At 44.0% G+C, this 12,030-nt stretch overlaps 2 protein-coding genes across 2 annotated transcripts in view; one reads left to right on the top strand and one right to left on the bottom strand.

Moving 5' to 3' along the window:
• The window catches only part of klhl28 (kelch like family member 28), a 34,601-nt gene extending 31,720 nt beyond the window's left edge, over positions 1–2,881 (bottom strand). The window contains exon 1 of the mRNA XM_081347412.1: positions 2,388–2,881. The gene's annotated coding sequence lies outside the window, so the exon portion shown is untranslated. The remainder of the gene's footprint in view (positions 1–2,387) is intronic.
• Positions 1–12,030, top strand: part of togaram1 (TOG array regulator of axonemal microtubules 1) — a 31,384-nt gene that overhangs the window by 2,742 nt on the left and 16,612 nt on the right. The window contains exons 2-6 of the mRNA XM_081347411.1: positions 3,220–3,633; positions 8,570–9,196; positions 10,428–10,491; positions 11,455–11,574; positions 11,788–11,958. Coding sequence (XP_081203537.1) covers positions 3,295–3,633; positions 8,570–9,196; positions 10,428–10,491; positions 11,455–11,574; positions 11,788–11,958 — 1,321 coding nt within the window. The 5' untranslated portion in view covers positions 3,220–3,294. The remainder of the gene's footprint in view (positions 1–3,219; positions 3,634–8,569; positions 9,197–10,427; positions 10,492–11,454; positions 11,575–11,787; positions 11,959–12,030) is intronic.

Genomic DNA, 12,030 nt, shown 5'->3' with positions numbered 1-12,030 from the left:
ACATCCAGTACAAGTTAGCCAAGCATAGATGAATCTTTCCTGTCTAGGAGAAAATTAGCAACGTTGCGTCTGTGTTCAAATTCTTCTCCGTTTTCAGCCGTCTCCATCTTTCAAAAGCATCTCCTATACAAATTCTGGTTTTATTTCGGACTTTGTCACAACGAATTTCTGAATTATAACGAGGTCTTTTTGATTTAGTAACGTTAGACATTTTTATCCGACTAGAGTTAGGGTACGTTAGGTTAGAGCAAAGCTGGCAACCCGGATCCCGAAACACTACTGACTTCGTGATTGGTCGATAGGTGGAGGGAGGCGCGTCAGGCCAAAACACAAAATGACAACATCAACATCAGTTGAGGGCTGCAAGTCCACTTTTTAAATGACAATATCCTAGCCATACAACTGTTGTCAGTGATATAAGTATTTGAAATGAACATGATTTCTTAATGTCTAGTGACACATCAGGGCAATTTTATGATTAATTGAAATAGATTTCTTACATACAGCTCCTTTAACAAAGACTTCTTTTAAAAAAATAGAAAAAGTGGGCGGGGACTAATGTGTTCACGTCTGATGAAGTTTGCATCATAAGCTGTGTTTCCATTACCCTTCAAATTGCGCAAATTGAAATTGCGAATTGAAAATACGCCCAATGGAAACACGTCAATTTCACAAAAACTCCCATTTATCGCAAAAAAATTTTTACGGTCGCATGACGGGGTTTTTCAGGCAATTCGAAAAAGAAATATTTGGCAAAACTGCAATGGAAACAGTTTTTGCGCATTTACAGTCACCTGACGTAATGACGCGGTGTGTTTGGACAGAATACGAGACAGAGTTCTTCATTAAATTCATAAAAGACAAAAGAATTACAGGAATAATGGATTCTAAACCTCAAATAAATGCCACAATCAAGACCTGGAAGCAGAACTGAGGGCGAATCACCCAGAAACTCCTCATATGTGCTAGGGCTGCACAATTAATCGAATTTCTAATCGCGATTACGATTATGGATGCCACGATTACGTAATCGTTCAAAACCGCGCTTACAAAAACAAAAAAAAAATCCACTCTGCGTGCATTTAGAGCATGTTATGAGAGGCGAATCACAACTACTTCAGAAAACCCCGCATAATAGGAACTACCAGGCAGTGATGTATGTGTACGCTGAAATAAAAAGTCTTTCACTTCAGAAAAACGGACGTTCTTGTCCTGTCAGCCGTTATCCTGTGCTCGTAGCGCACTCTCTTCAGTTGCACGCGCTGTGTATAAAGTGCAAAGGAAACTACAAGCATGCAACGTTGTTACGTTGTAAATTAGTAAGTCACGAAATAAAAGTAAAATACCAATAAATCACGTTACTGGTACGTAGTGTTAGCTGAGAAGGATTTGCATGCAGGTATGATTTTAATTCTATTCACCAGGAAAAGTTTCCATGTTTCATTAACAGTTCTTGTTAATATTGTGTTTTCACCTTGGTAACTGTCGTTTCAATATTAACCCCAAAATGCCACTTTATTTTCACTTTGTGTTATTTTTTATATTTTAAATGACTGTGGTGGCTCATACCAACATTGTATTAACAAAAGCTAGTTTGGGACTGCCATTTAATAGCTTTAGCATAGGCCTAATGTTTATTTATTAGTAGTCTTTACTATTAGTCATATTCTTACAATTTATGTGTATGTTAAGTAAAGGGGGACAGTGTGTGTGTTCACAATTTTTAAGTAAACGTATAATAATATGCCTAATATATATATATATATTTTTTTTTTTTCAATGTAAATTGTGATAATCGTAATTAATAATCGCAATTACAATTTCAAGGGAATAATCGCCAATTATGATTTTTGTCATAATCGTGCAGCCCTAATATGTTCCATTAATAATAAGGCCATCCTTAAAAATATTTTGGTTTGCAGTAACAGCAAAAAAAAGAAAAAAAGGGTCGGTAGGTAGGTCTTTATTTTTTTATATATATAAAAAATAATATAAAAAAGTATATTTTTTTAATAATAAAAAAAAATCGGGGTCGGGGGGGTCTTGAGAGAACATTTTTCACCGATGTCTAGGGGCTGTTTACACCAGGCCACTTTGCGTTTTCTCAGATCGGATTGCAATCTGATTAATCAAAACGATTCAATTATTTACACCTGGTTACATAGATGTGTGTTGTTGTTTTTTTGCGGATATAACCGATCTTCAATTCCCGCTATATGCAGATTTAATGCAGTGCACCGAAAGCAACAGTTATTATTTTATTGGTCAACAGCTAAAATTTCTGAATCAAAGCCCGCAATAAGAGAAAGCGGAAACAGCCCTGGTAAGATCATTTCGTTTCTTTACATTTAATGAAGATGATCGTGTGTTAAGCGTCTACGACTTACTTTCACTTTGATTTGCGATAGCACGTTGATGCTTAGCTTCTCATCTGCGGCGATGCGTGTTGCAGTAGCGTCGTCATTACTGACTAAAACATGACATGTAGCCTATATAACACGCTTTCACATGTTTATTTTTTAATAAACCATATTCAACAACATATAAAAATGAAATAATCTTTAGAGTAAAGCCGCAGCCATCATTACCAAGCGCGAACCATTGACAGTGAATGAAACGGAGCGATCTTAGCCTGCAGGCCGTAGTGTGACATGCGTAAACCTGGTGTAAACATAATGACGCGCCACGAGTTTTTATTTAAAAGAAAGAACGTAGCTTATGTTTGTATGTATGTCTAAGCAATTTATATTCACAATACTTAATAACTAATATTATTTTATTGCATTTGTATTAGTTGTTTGAAGAGTTAAAAAAAAATTGGTCGGTCTTAACGCAAGTTTACAACCGGCAAGTCGGTCGGACTAAAAGGGGAAATAAATAAATAATTGGGTCGGTACTAAATTGACAGGGTCGGTCGGGTTACGGCAAACAAGAATATTTTTAAGGATGGCCTAATGGCCAGTGCAGTGGCTGCTGGGATATAGTACATAAACCTACCAGAGTCCGTTGCCATGGTTTTTGGAATGATTTTACTGATCGCGAGAGGAAAAAATGAAGTTTAAGTCGGTTAATGGAAATGCCGTCATTTAGCAATAGTTTTTTGTCGACATTTAAAAAAAATCGCAAAAGTTTTGCTTAATCTGTAATGGAAACGTGCCTATAGATTCTGTTCGTCACAGTGAAGCTGCTGTGATCTAAATCTGTGAATCTCCTCTTCAGGTCTGTGTCGCTGCGATGGCTTCGCATCCCTCCTCAACATGACAGATTCCCGTGCGTCGGCTCCGTCTGGACTCCATGATGATTTATGGACTGATCCCTCAGGAGTTACACGAGCAGCTCCTGGACCAGCAGAACTTCCAGAGCCGGACGCGTGGCGTGGAGCAGCTGAAGAGCCTGGTGGCGGAGCTGGATCTGCAGCAGGTCTCCTCCGCCAGCGTGGACGAGTTCGTCCAGTTCTTACGCCGGCTTCTGGACGACAGCAACTTCAAGGTGTTGTACGGGACCTTGCAGCTCCTGAACCTGCTGATCGAGAAGCTGGACCGCGACGTGGACCGGCACTACCGGGAGATCGCGGCGGTGACCGTACGGGCGCTGGGAGACTCGCGTAACGTGGCCCGACGCGAGTACATGCAGGTGTTCAAGCAGTTTCGTTTCTCAGTGCTTTTTAATTCGATTATGCTGTTTGCAACGCTTCTCTGGATTGTAGTTCGTTCCCTCACTAAAGCTGGTCAGTTCACAGTCCTCGTATTTTTGCTTTAAATCAAAGATCGTGATGTTGTGATCATCCTCGTGGCTGGTTGGCTTATAACGCTTTAAAGTCTCCCGTAGTCAAAAGCGGCTTTCGCACGGGGTAGTTATAGGAACGAGCCACCAGGGTGGTTCCCCGAGAGCTAACGGTTCCAATAGGAACGTTTTCCTAGTTGCGTTTGCACCGGTAGTAGGACCCAGAGCCCGTCTACGGAGAGCCTGGCCACTCCCTATTGAGTCCTATTGTACCGAATGTTGGTTGTAGTTCCACCAGAGCTCCACTGGGGGCGATCGGCCATGAGTGCAGAATGAATGGGAGTCTATGGGGCTAGACGGCTAAATTTGTCTCTTTCACCCGATTGCCGTTGAGAAATCTCAGATTTGATTGTAGGTTTTGCAAGTTCAACATGGGTTATAGGTCGAAAGTTGAATGAACGAGTACTTATGTCCTTTCGATTTCTTACAGGTTGAGTTGTTGTTGCCCATAACACGCTAGCATTCTGCTAATGAACGCTGATTGGTCAGTGAAGGACTGATTACGACCAGAGATACCGCTTGATGGTCTTTTAAAACAACAAAACAAAAACTCTTCTAGCTCGTGTGTTTGCCTGTGTCAGCTGTGTTGTGTGTTTACCTGTGTCAGCTGTGTTGTGTGTTTACCTGTGTCAGCTGTGTTGTGTGTTTGCCTGTGTCAGATGTGTTGTGTGTTTGCCTGTGTCAGCTGTGTTGTGTGTTTGCCTGTGTCAGCTGTGTTGTGTGTTTGCCTGTGTCAGCTGTGTTGTGTGTTTGCCTGTGTCAGCTGTGTTGTGTGTTTGCCTGTGTCAGCTGTGTTGTGTGTTTGCCTGTGTCAGCTGTGTTGTGTGTTTGCCTGTGTCAGCTGTGTTGTGTGTTTGCCTGTGTCAGCTGTGTTGTGTGTTTGCCTGTGTCAGCTGTGTTGTGTGTTTGCCTGTGTCAGCTGTGTTGTGTGTTTGCCTGTGTCAGCTGTGTTGTGTGTTTGCCTGTGTCAGCTGTGTTGTGTGTTTGCCTGTGTCAGCTGTGTTGTGTGTTTGCCTGTGTCAGCTGTGTTGTGTGTTTGCCTGTGTCAGCTGTGTTGTGTGTTTGCCTGTGTCAGCTGTGTTGTGTGTTTGCCTGTGTCAGCTGTGTTGTGTGTTTGCCTGTGTCAGCTGTGTTGTGTGTTTGCCTGTGTCAGCTGTGTTGTGTGTTTGCCTGTGTCAGCTGTGTTGTGTGTTTACCTGTGTCAGCTGTGTTGTGTGTTTGCCTGTGTCAGCTGTGTTGTGTGTTTACCTGTGTCAGCTGTGTTGTGTGTTTGCCTGTGTCAGCTGTGTTGTGTGTTTACCTGTGTCAGCTGTGTTGTGTGTTTGCCTGTGTCAGCTGTGTTGTGTGTTTGCCTGTGTCAGCTGTGTTGTGTGTTTGCCTGTGTCAGCTGTGTTGTGTGTTTGCCTGTGTCAGCTGTGTTGTGTGTTTGCCTGTGTCAGCTGTGTTGTGTGTTTGCCTGTGTCAGCTGTGTTGTGTGTTTGCCTGTGTCAGCTGTGTTGTGTGTTTGCCTGTGTCAGCTGTGTTGTGTGTTTGCCTGTGTCAGCTGTGTTGTGTGTTTGCCTGTGTCAGCTGTGTTGTGTGTTTACCTGTGTCAGCTGTGTTGTGTGTTTGCCTGTGTCAGCTGTGTTGTGTGTTTACCTGTGTCAGCTGTGTTGTGTGTTTACCTGTGTCAGCTGTGTTGTGTGTTTGCCTGTGTCAGCTGTGTTGTGTGTTTGCCTGTGTCAGCTGTGTTGTGTGTTTGCCTGTGTCAGCTGTGTTGTGTGTTTGCCTGTGTCAGCTGTGTTGTGTGTTTGCCTGTGTCAGCTGTGTTGTGTGTTTGCCTGTGTCAGCTGTGTTGTGTGTTTGCCTGTGTCAGCTGTGTTGTGTGTTTACCTGTGTCAGCTGTGTTGTGTGTTTGCCTGTGTCAGCTGTGTTGTGTGTTTGCCTGTGTCAGCTGTGTTGTGTGTTTGCCTGTGTCAGCTGTGTTGTGTTTCCCTGTGTCAGCTGTGTTGTGTGTTTGCCTGTGTCAGCTGTGTTGTGTGTTTACCTGTGTCAGCTGTGTTGTGTGTTTACCTGTGTCAGCTGTGTTGTGTGTTTGCCTGTGTCAGCTGTGTTGTGTGTTTGCCTGTGTCAGCTGTGTTGTGTGTTTGCCTGTGTCAGCTGTGTTGTGTGTTTGCCTGTGTCAGCTGTGTTGTGTGTTTGCCTGTGTCAGCTGTGTTGTGTGTTTGCCTGTGTCAGCTGTGTTGTGTGTTTCCCTGTGTCAGCTGTGTTGTGTGTTTACCTGTGTCAGCTGTGTTGTGTGATTACCTGTGTCAGCTGTGTTGTGTGTTTACCTGTGTCAGATGTGTTGTGTGTTTACCTGTGTCTGCTGTGTTGTGTGTTAAGCCTGTGTCAGCTGTGTTGTGTGATTCCCTGTGTCAGCTGTGTTGTGTGTTTCCCTGTGTCAGCTGTGTTGTGTGTTTACCTGTGTCAGCTGTGTTGTGTGTTTACCTGTGTCAGCTGTGTTGTGTGTTTACCTGTGTCAGCTGTGTTGTGTGTTTGCCTGTGTCAGCTGTGTTGTGTGTTTGCCTGTGTCAGCTGTGTTGTGTGTTTGCCTGTGTCAGCTGTGTTGTGTGTTTGCCTGTGTCAGCTGTGTTGTGTGTTTACCTGTGTCAGCTGTGTTGTGTGTGTTTGCCTGTGTCAGCTGTGTTGTGTGTGTTGTGTGTTTACCTGTGTCAGCTGTGTTGTGTGTTTACCTGTGTCAGCTGTGTTGTGTGTTTACCTGTGTCAGCTGTGTTGTGTGTTTACCTGTGTCAGCTGTGCTGTGTGTTTACCTGTGTCAGCTGTGTTGTGTGTTTGCCTGTGTCAGCTGTGTTGTGTGTGTTTGCCTGTGTCAGCTGTGTTGTGTGTGTTGTGTGTTTACCTGTGTCAGCTGTGTTGTGTGTTTACCTGTGTCAGCTGTGTTGTGTGTTTACCTGTGTCAGCTGTGTTGTGTGTTTACCTGTGTCAGCTGTGCTGTGTGTTTACCTGTGTCAGCTGTGTTGTGTGTTTGCCTGTGTCAGCTGTGTTGTGTGTTTACCTGTGTCAGCTGTGTTGTGTGTTTGCCTGTGTCAGCTGTGTTGTGTGTTTGCCTGTGTCAGCTGTGTTGTGTGTTTGCCTGTGTCAGCTGTGTTGTGTGTTTGCCTGTGTCAGCTGTGTTGTGTGTTTACCTGTGTCAGCTGTGTTGTGTGTGTTGTGTGTTTACCTGTGTCAGCTGTGTTGTGTGTTTACCTGTGTCAGCTGTGTTGTGTGTTTACCTGTGTCAGCTGTGTTGTGTGTTTCCCTGTGTCAGCTGTGTTGTCGACGCCTCGAGAGGAAAGAAAGTGCAGAGCTGAAAGCACCAAAGTGACTGAAGGATTGCCGTAAAGCAGTATCTCTGGTCGTACGATGTGTACGACGTCATTGACATTTTAAAAGACTTTTTAAAGCAAATAAGTGACTCTAAAAAATCTAACACCCAGCAGTGTGTAATTTCTTTGCATCTCCTTTCGAATACAACATTCAAATTACTAGACAAAAAATTATATCCTGAGAAAAGTGGATTTTGAGGGGTATAGCGCCATAGACCTCCATTCATTCTGCACTCGTCCTGTGAGCGCCCTCATGTGGAGCCAGAGTGGAACTGCACTCGTCCTGTGAGCGCCCTCATGTGGAGCCAGAGTGGAACTGCAGCCAGTTCAGAAGCCGGAAGTTTACTGAGAGTGGAAGTTCTCCCCTTATTAGACATTCTCTGTAGGAACTCTGAAGTGACGCGAGACACGCTTGTTGTTGAGACTTTTATTTTGACGGCACTGAGAACGCCTGAACACACAATGCTCACATTCTCCTGTTCATTAGTGTACGATCTGTCTAGCCCTGTCTAACACGTCATTAGATAGAACTGTTATACATAGAAATAGACAGTAATGACGAGTTATTAGCGTATGGTGCGTGTTGATGTCCAGTGTTGCTGAGCAGAAATACATGTTTCGCTTGTTCCCCTAAAAAAGTCGCGTTAGATTTTCTCCTCAGTGTAAAGATTTAGAGTGAATGTGTCTCTTTCACCCGATTGGCGTTGAGAAATCTCAGATTTGATTGTAGGTTTTGCAAGTTCAACATGGGTTATAGGTCGAAAGTTGAATGAACGAGTACTTGTGTCCTTTCGATTTCTAACTAACCGACACTAACTAACCGACTCTAAAGTAGGAGTTGGAGTTCCTCTCAAAGGAGCTCCTAGAACTAACATCATTCCTAGTTCCTGCGGTGCGAACATGCCAAAATCCGGGAACTTCTGCCAATAGTTCTAGGAACCATGAAAAGGTTCCTCCGGTGCGAAAGACTCTCCATTTTATCCTTTAAAACTCATCTTTGATCACCAAAATTACATATTTAAACGTTTTTCCTTTGAAAAAAATGTCTTAATGTCTTAAAATATCTTGAGTGTAACTCGACACCCTTGCCTCATTTAGTATTCGCGGTTCTATGAATATGCAAATGAGCCCCGCCTCCACTCACTCACTCAGCTCAGAGATCCACTGGTTGACGATCACACGTTGATCTGATTGGTTACAAGGTAGTTTGTGACGTCAGAAACACCAGCGATTTCAAAGCGTGTTTTTGAGACTGTCTTTGGTTCACTGCAGTTTTAAGGAGGAAATACTCAGCAATGCTGTCGACTTATGAATTTACACATGCTTTGACTTAAAGCAGATTAAAAACACCACATAGACACATAATCAACATTAAAAGCTGGATTTACTCCACAGGAGGACTTTAAGAGTTTGATAATCACTATGTGTGTGTGGCGCAGGTGTTCCGGCAGCTGATGCGGGCGGTGGGGCCGCGGGCCGTGCTGGAGCTCGTCGTCGCTCAGCTCCGCCACAGGAACTCCAGGGTTCGGGAGGACGCCATCAACATCATCACCGCCGCCATGCTAACGCACCCGCGCAAAGACTTCGACATCCCGCGGCTGTGTGCGGAGGCGGCGCCGACGCTCGCGGACGGGAAGAGGAAGGTGCGTCACGCGGCTCTCGAGCTGTTCGCCGTGTTGGACTACTGTCTGGACACCGGGAAGAAGCAGCCGCTCATGAAGGCCGTGGACCGCGCGGAGCTAACGGGAGATGCGCAGGGCCTCATGGCCGCCGTTCAGGCGCGGCGCGCGCGGCACATACTCCCGCGGCTAGCGGCCGACGGCACCGTGGAGTACGCGCTCGTGCTGCCCAGACCGGGACACCGACGCCTGCCTCACCTGGGCTCCGGGGCCGATCTGGACTGGGTCATGAACGGAGGACGGGCTCCCGGGTCACGCGGCCCCGCGGACGCCGAGCTAGCCGATGACGCTATGACGCACAGGAGGATTGTGAGCGCCGGGAAAGGGAAGAACAAACTGCCCTGGGAGAGATCGGCTCTCACGGCTAACGGGAAGTCACATGATCAGGTGAGCCATGACATGAAAACACCATCAGATGTTGATTTAATGCAGTCATGTGGTTTTTCATCATTAACCCTATAAAGCCTCTAAAGGCCTGTTTACACCTGGTCACTTCATGCGTTCTCTCAGATCGGATAGCTATCTGATTTATCAAAACATAAATGTGTTTTCGCAAAACGGTTATATATCCGATCTTCAGTTTCCGCTCTATATGCCGATTTAATGAAGTTCACGTCACTTAAATATCTTGAATGTAACTCGACACCCTTGCCTCATTTAGTATGCGTGGTTCTATGAATATGCAAATGAGCCCCGCCTCCACTCACTCACTCAGCTCAGAGATCCACTGGTTGACGATCACACGTTGATCTGATTGGTTACAAGGTCGTTTGTGACGTCAGAAACACCAGCGATTTCAAAGCGTGTTTTTCAAAACATAAAATACATATGCAAAGATTTTGTTTTTTTGTCTAAAGGTTAAATAAACTGCTCTGCAAAAAAAAAAAAGATTATTTCACGTCAGGCTTTACAGGGTTAAACCGATGTTGAAAGATAATGCCATTATGAAGCTGAAATGAAGTGCTGTAATAAGTGCAGTCAGACTAACGAGTGTAAACGCGATGAACTCACTGGAGGAGGTTTGTGTTCTGGTGTGAGGTGTGACGTGAGTGTGTGTGTGTGTGTGTGTGTGTGTGTGTGTGTGATCCGGCAGTGTTTCCCAGCAACACTCTGGAACACACAGGAACACTAACAAACACCAGCGGCACACAGAGGACTTCTGAGCACCAGTGTTTCCCAGCACAAATATCCAAACATTACTAAATCAAGACATTTTCTGGAAAAAGAGCATTTCTTCATTATAAGAAGAATGAAGTGAGTTTGTGCTTAAAACAAGAAATATCTGCCAATGACTTCACTGTTGTTTTCAGCACAAACTCACTAAAGCAAGACTCAATATCTTCAGTCATTTTGCTTCTTCTCCAGTAAATGAATCTTGATGTGAGAATGTTTGGATATTTGTGCTGGAAAACGAGACAGAAACGCTGAGGAGGAACATCATGTTTTGCAGTGTCTACAGATAATAATTTTCAGTGCTTGTGTGCATGTTGGGTTTTCAAGCATTAAAACTGTTTTAAGGTTCTTCTGTTGATCTCATGTCGATCAATCACTTTCAGTGGTTTTGATTGGGAACTCAAGGATCACGTGTGTGTTGGTTGATGTCACGGCTTTATTCCAGCAGGTCTGCAGTGAAGATTCGTCCTCGTCCACGAGACTCCGTCAGGACGCCGGTGCCAAATACAGTAGGAACGCCCGTTTCATGTTTTCACTGAAGATCTTATTCACATCACCTGAAGATCTTATGATTGCTTCTTCTGCGTGTCGTGTTTCAGAGACGCAGTTTGAGCTTCATAATGGACTGAACACGGCTTTATTTCCCAGAGATCCCCTCATCCGTCCCTCGCGGGTCAAAAAGACCCGAAGCCCTAAAAAAAAATTGACCAGAAAGCTTATTTAATTTAATTTTGACAATATTTTTTCTATTTTTTAATGCAATTCTTTTTGAGATTTTTATTTTTTTATTTTATTTATCTTTAAACTACTAGATTTGATCAATAAATAATAAATAAATAGTAATTTAAGCACATTCCTCACAATCTTTCAACTTAAATTCAAAATAACTCACAATTTCATGCATAACTTTTAATTCAGCTCTAAATATCTTACATTGTGTGTTTTTGTCGACCTCTTGTGAAAAAATAATAATATAAGATGATATTTCATGACTCTAGATGGCCTTATAGCTCTATATGGAGTAAATGAGCTGTTCCTCTGGGTCCTAAACTCAGTTTCTCTTCAGTGTGCATTCAGATACACATGTAGACATTATAAAATCATCATTTGGTAAAGTTTTAGCATTTTTAGTTTGAATTTTGAGCATTTTTAGTTTTTTCTATGTGCACTGAAGCATTCCTCACATTCCATTCATTCCTTTGGAAGGATTTGTTACTTTTTTAAATTTCAACCACAAAACTCCTCAAATCCATAAAAAAATGTTTGTGTGTATTCGTGGTTTATTAAGACAAAAGTCTTGGACCCCTCTGATGAACATATATATATTTTCCAGGTCAAAATGACCCGAGGGAAGGATGAGGGTTAAATGAAGCGAGCTAAAACTGACTTTATTAATGTGTAAATAGTGTTAAACAGAAATAACCTGACAGTAGTGTTAAAGAAGCCGCTGACTGTCTTGTGTTCTGGTCCAGGTCCGTCAGAAGCTCTTCCGTCTCCGGGCCGGACGCACCGGTCTCTGGGTCGACTGCGACGCAGCGGGAGCTTGGATTCGGATCCAGACGTCTTCAAGACAGCCTCTGAGCCTGAGAAAGGTGACGTCAGAAGGACACGCTCGGCTCATGTGTGCTTCTTTATTATCTCTACAGACATGAAATGATGAGCCTGTTAGGCCAATAGCTGGTCTCTATGAGTGACACCACTGGATTGACCAATCAGCATCCAGGCCTTAATTAATGCGTTCAATCTATATTGTTAAAGCGCTGTATAAATGAAGGAGACTTGAGTGTTTCTGGTCGGTTCCTCAGGGTTGAGGAGCAGTCGTCTGGATCCTCCGGGCTCGCTCCTGCTGCCCTCGTACCCGCTGACGGCTCTGGCAGGACCTCTGACCCCGAGCGCTCCCCAGCGAACACACGCCGAGCCCGCGCTCGCGCTCTCCATGTCCAGCACGTGGCCCAGCAGACGAGACGACAACACCGGTCAGAACACACTTCCTCTCACACTGCAAAACAAGATTTTCTTACTCAGGATTTTTGTCTTGTTTCCAAAAT

The sequence above is a fragment of the Scardinius erythrophthalmus genome, assembly GCF_964197995.2.
Source record: "Scardinius erythrophthalmus genome assembly, chromosome: 19".
NCBI lineage: Eukaryota > Metazoa > Chordata > Actinopteri > Cypriniformes > Leuciscidae > Scardinius > Scardinius erythrophthalmus.
Note: the sequence above shows the minus strand (reverse complement) of the source record. Positions and strands in the feature narration are given on the sequence as shown.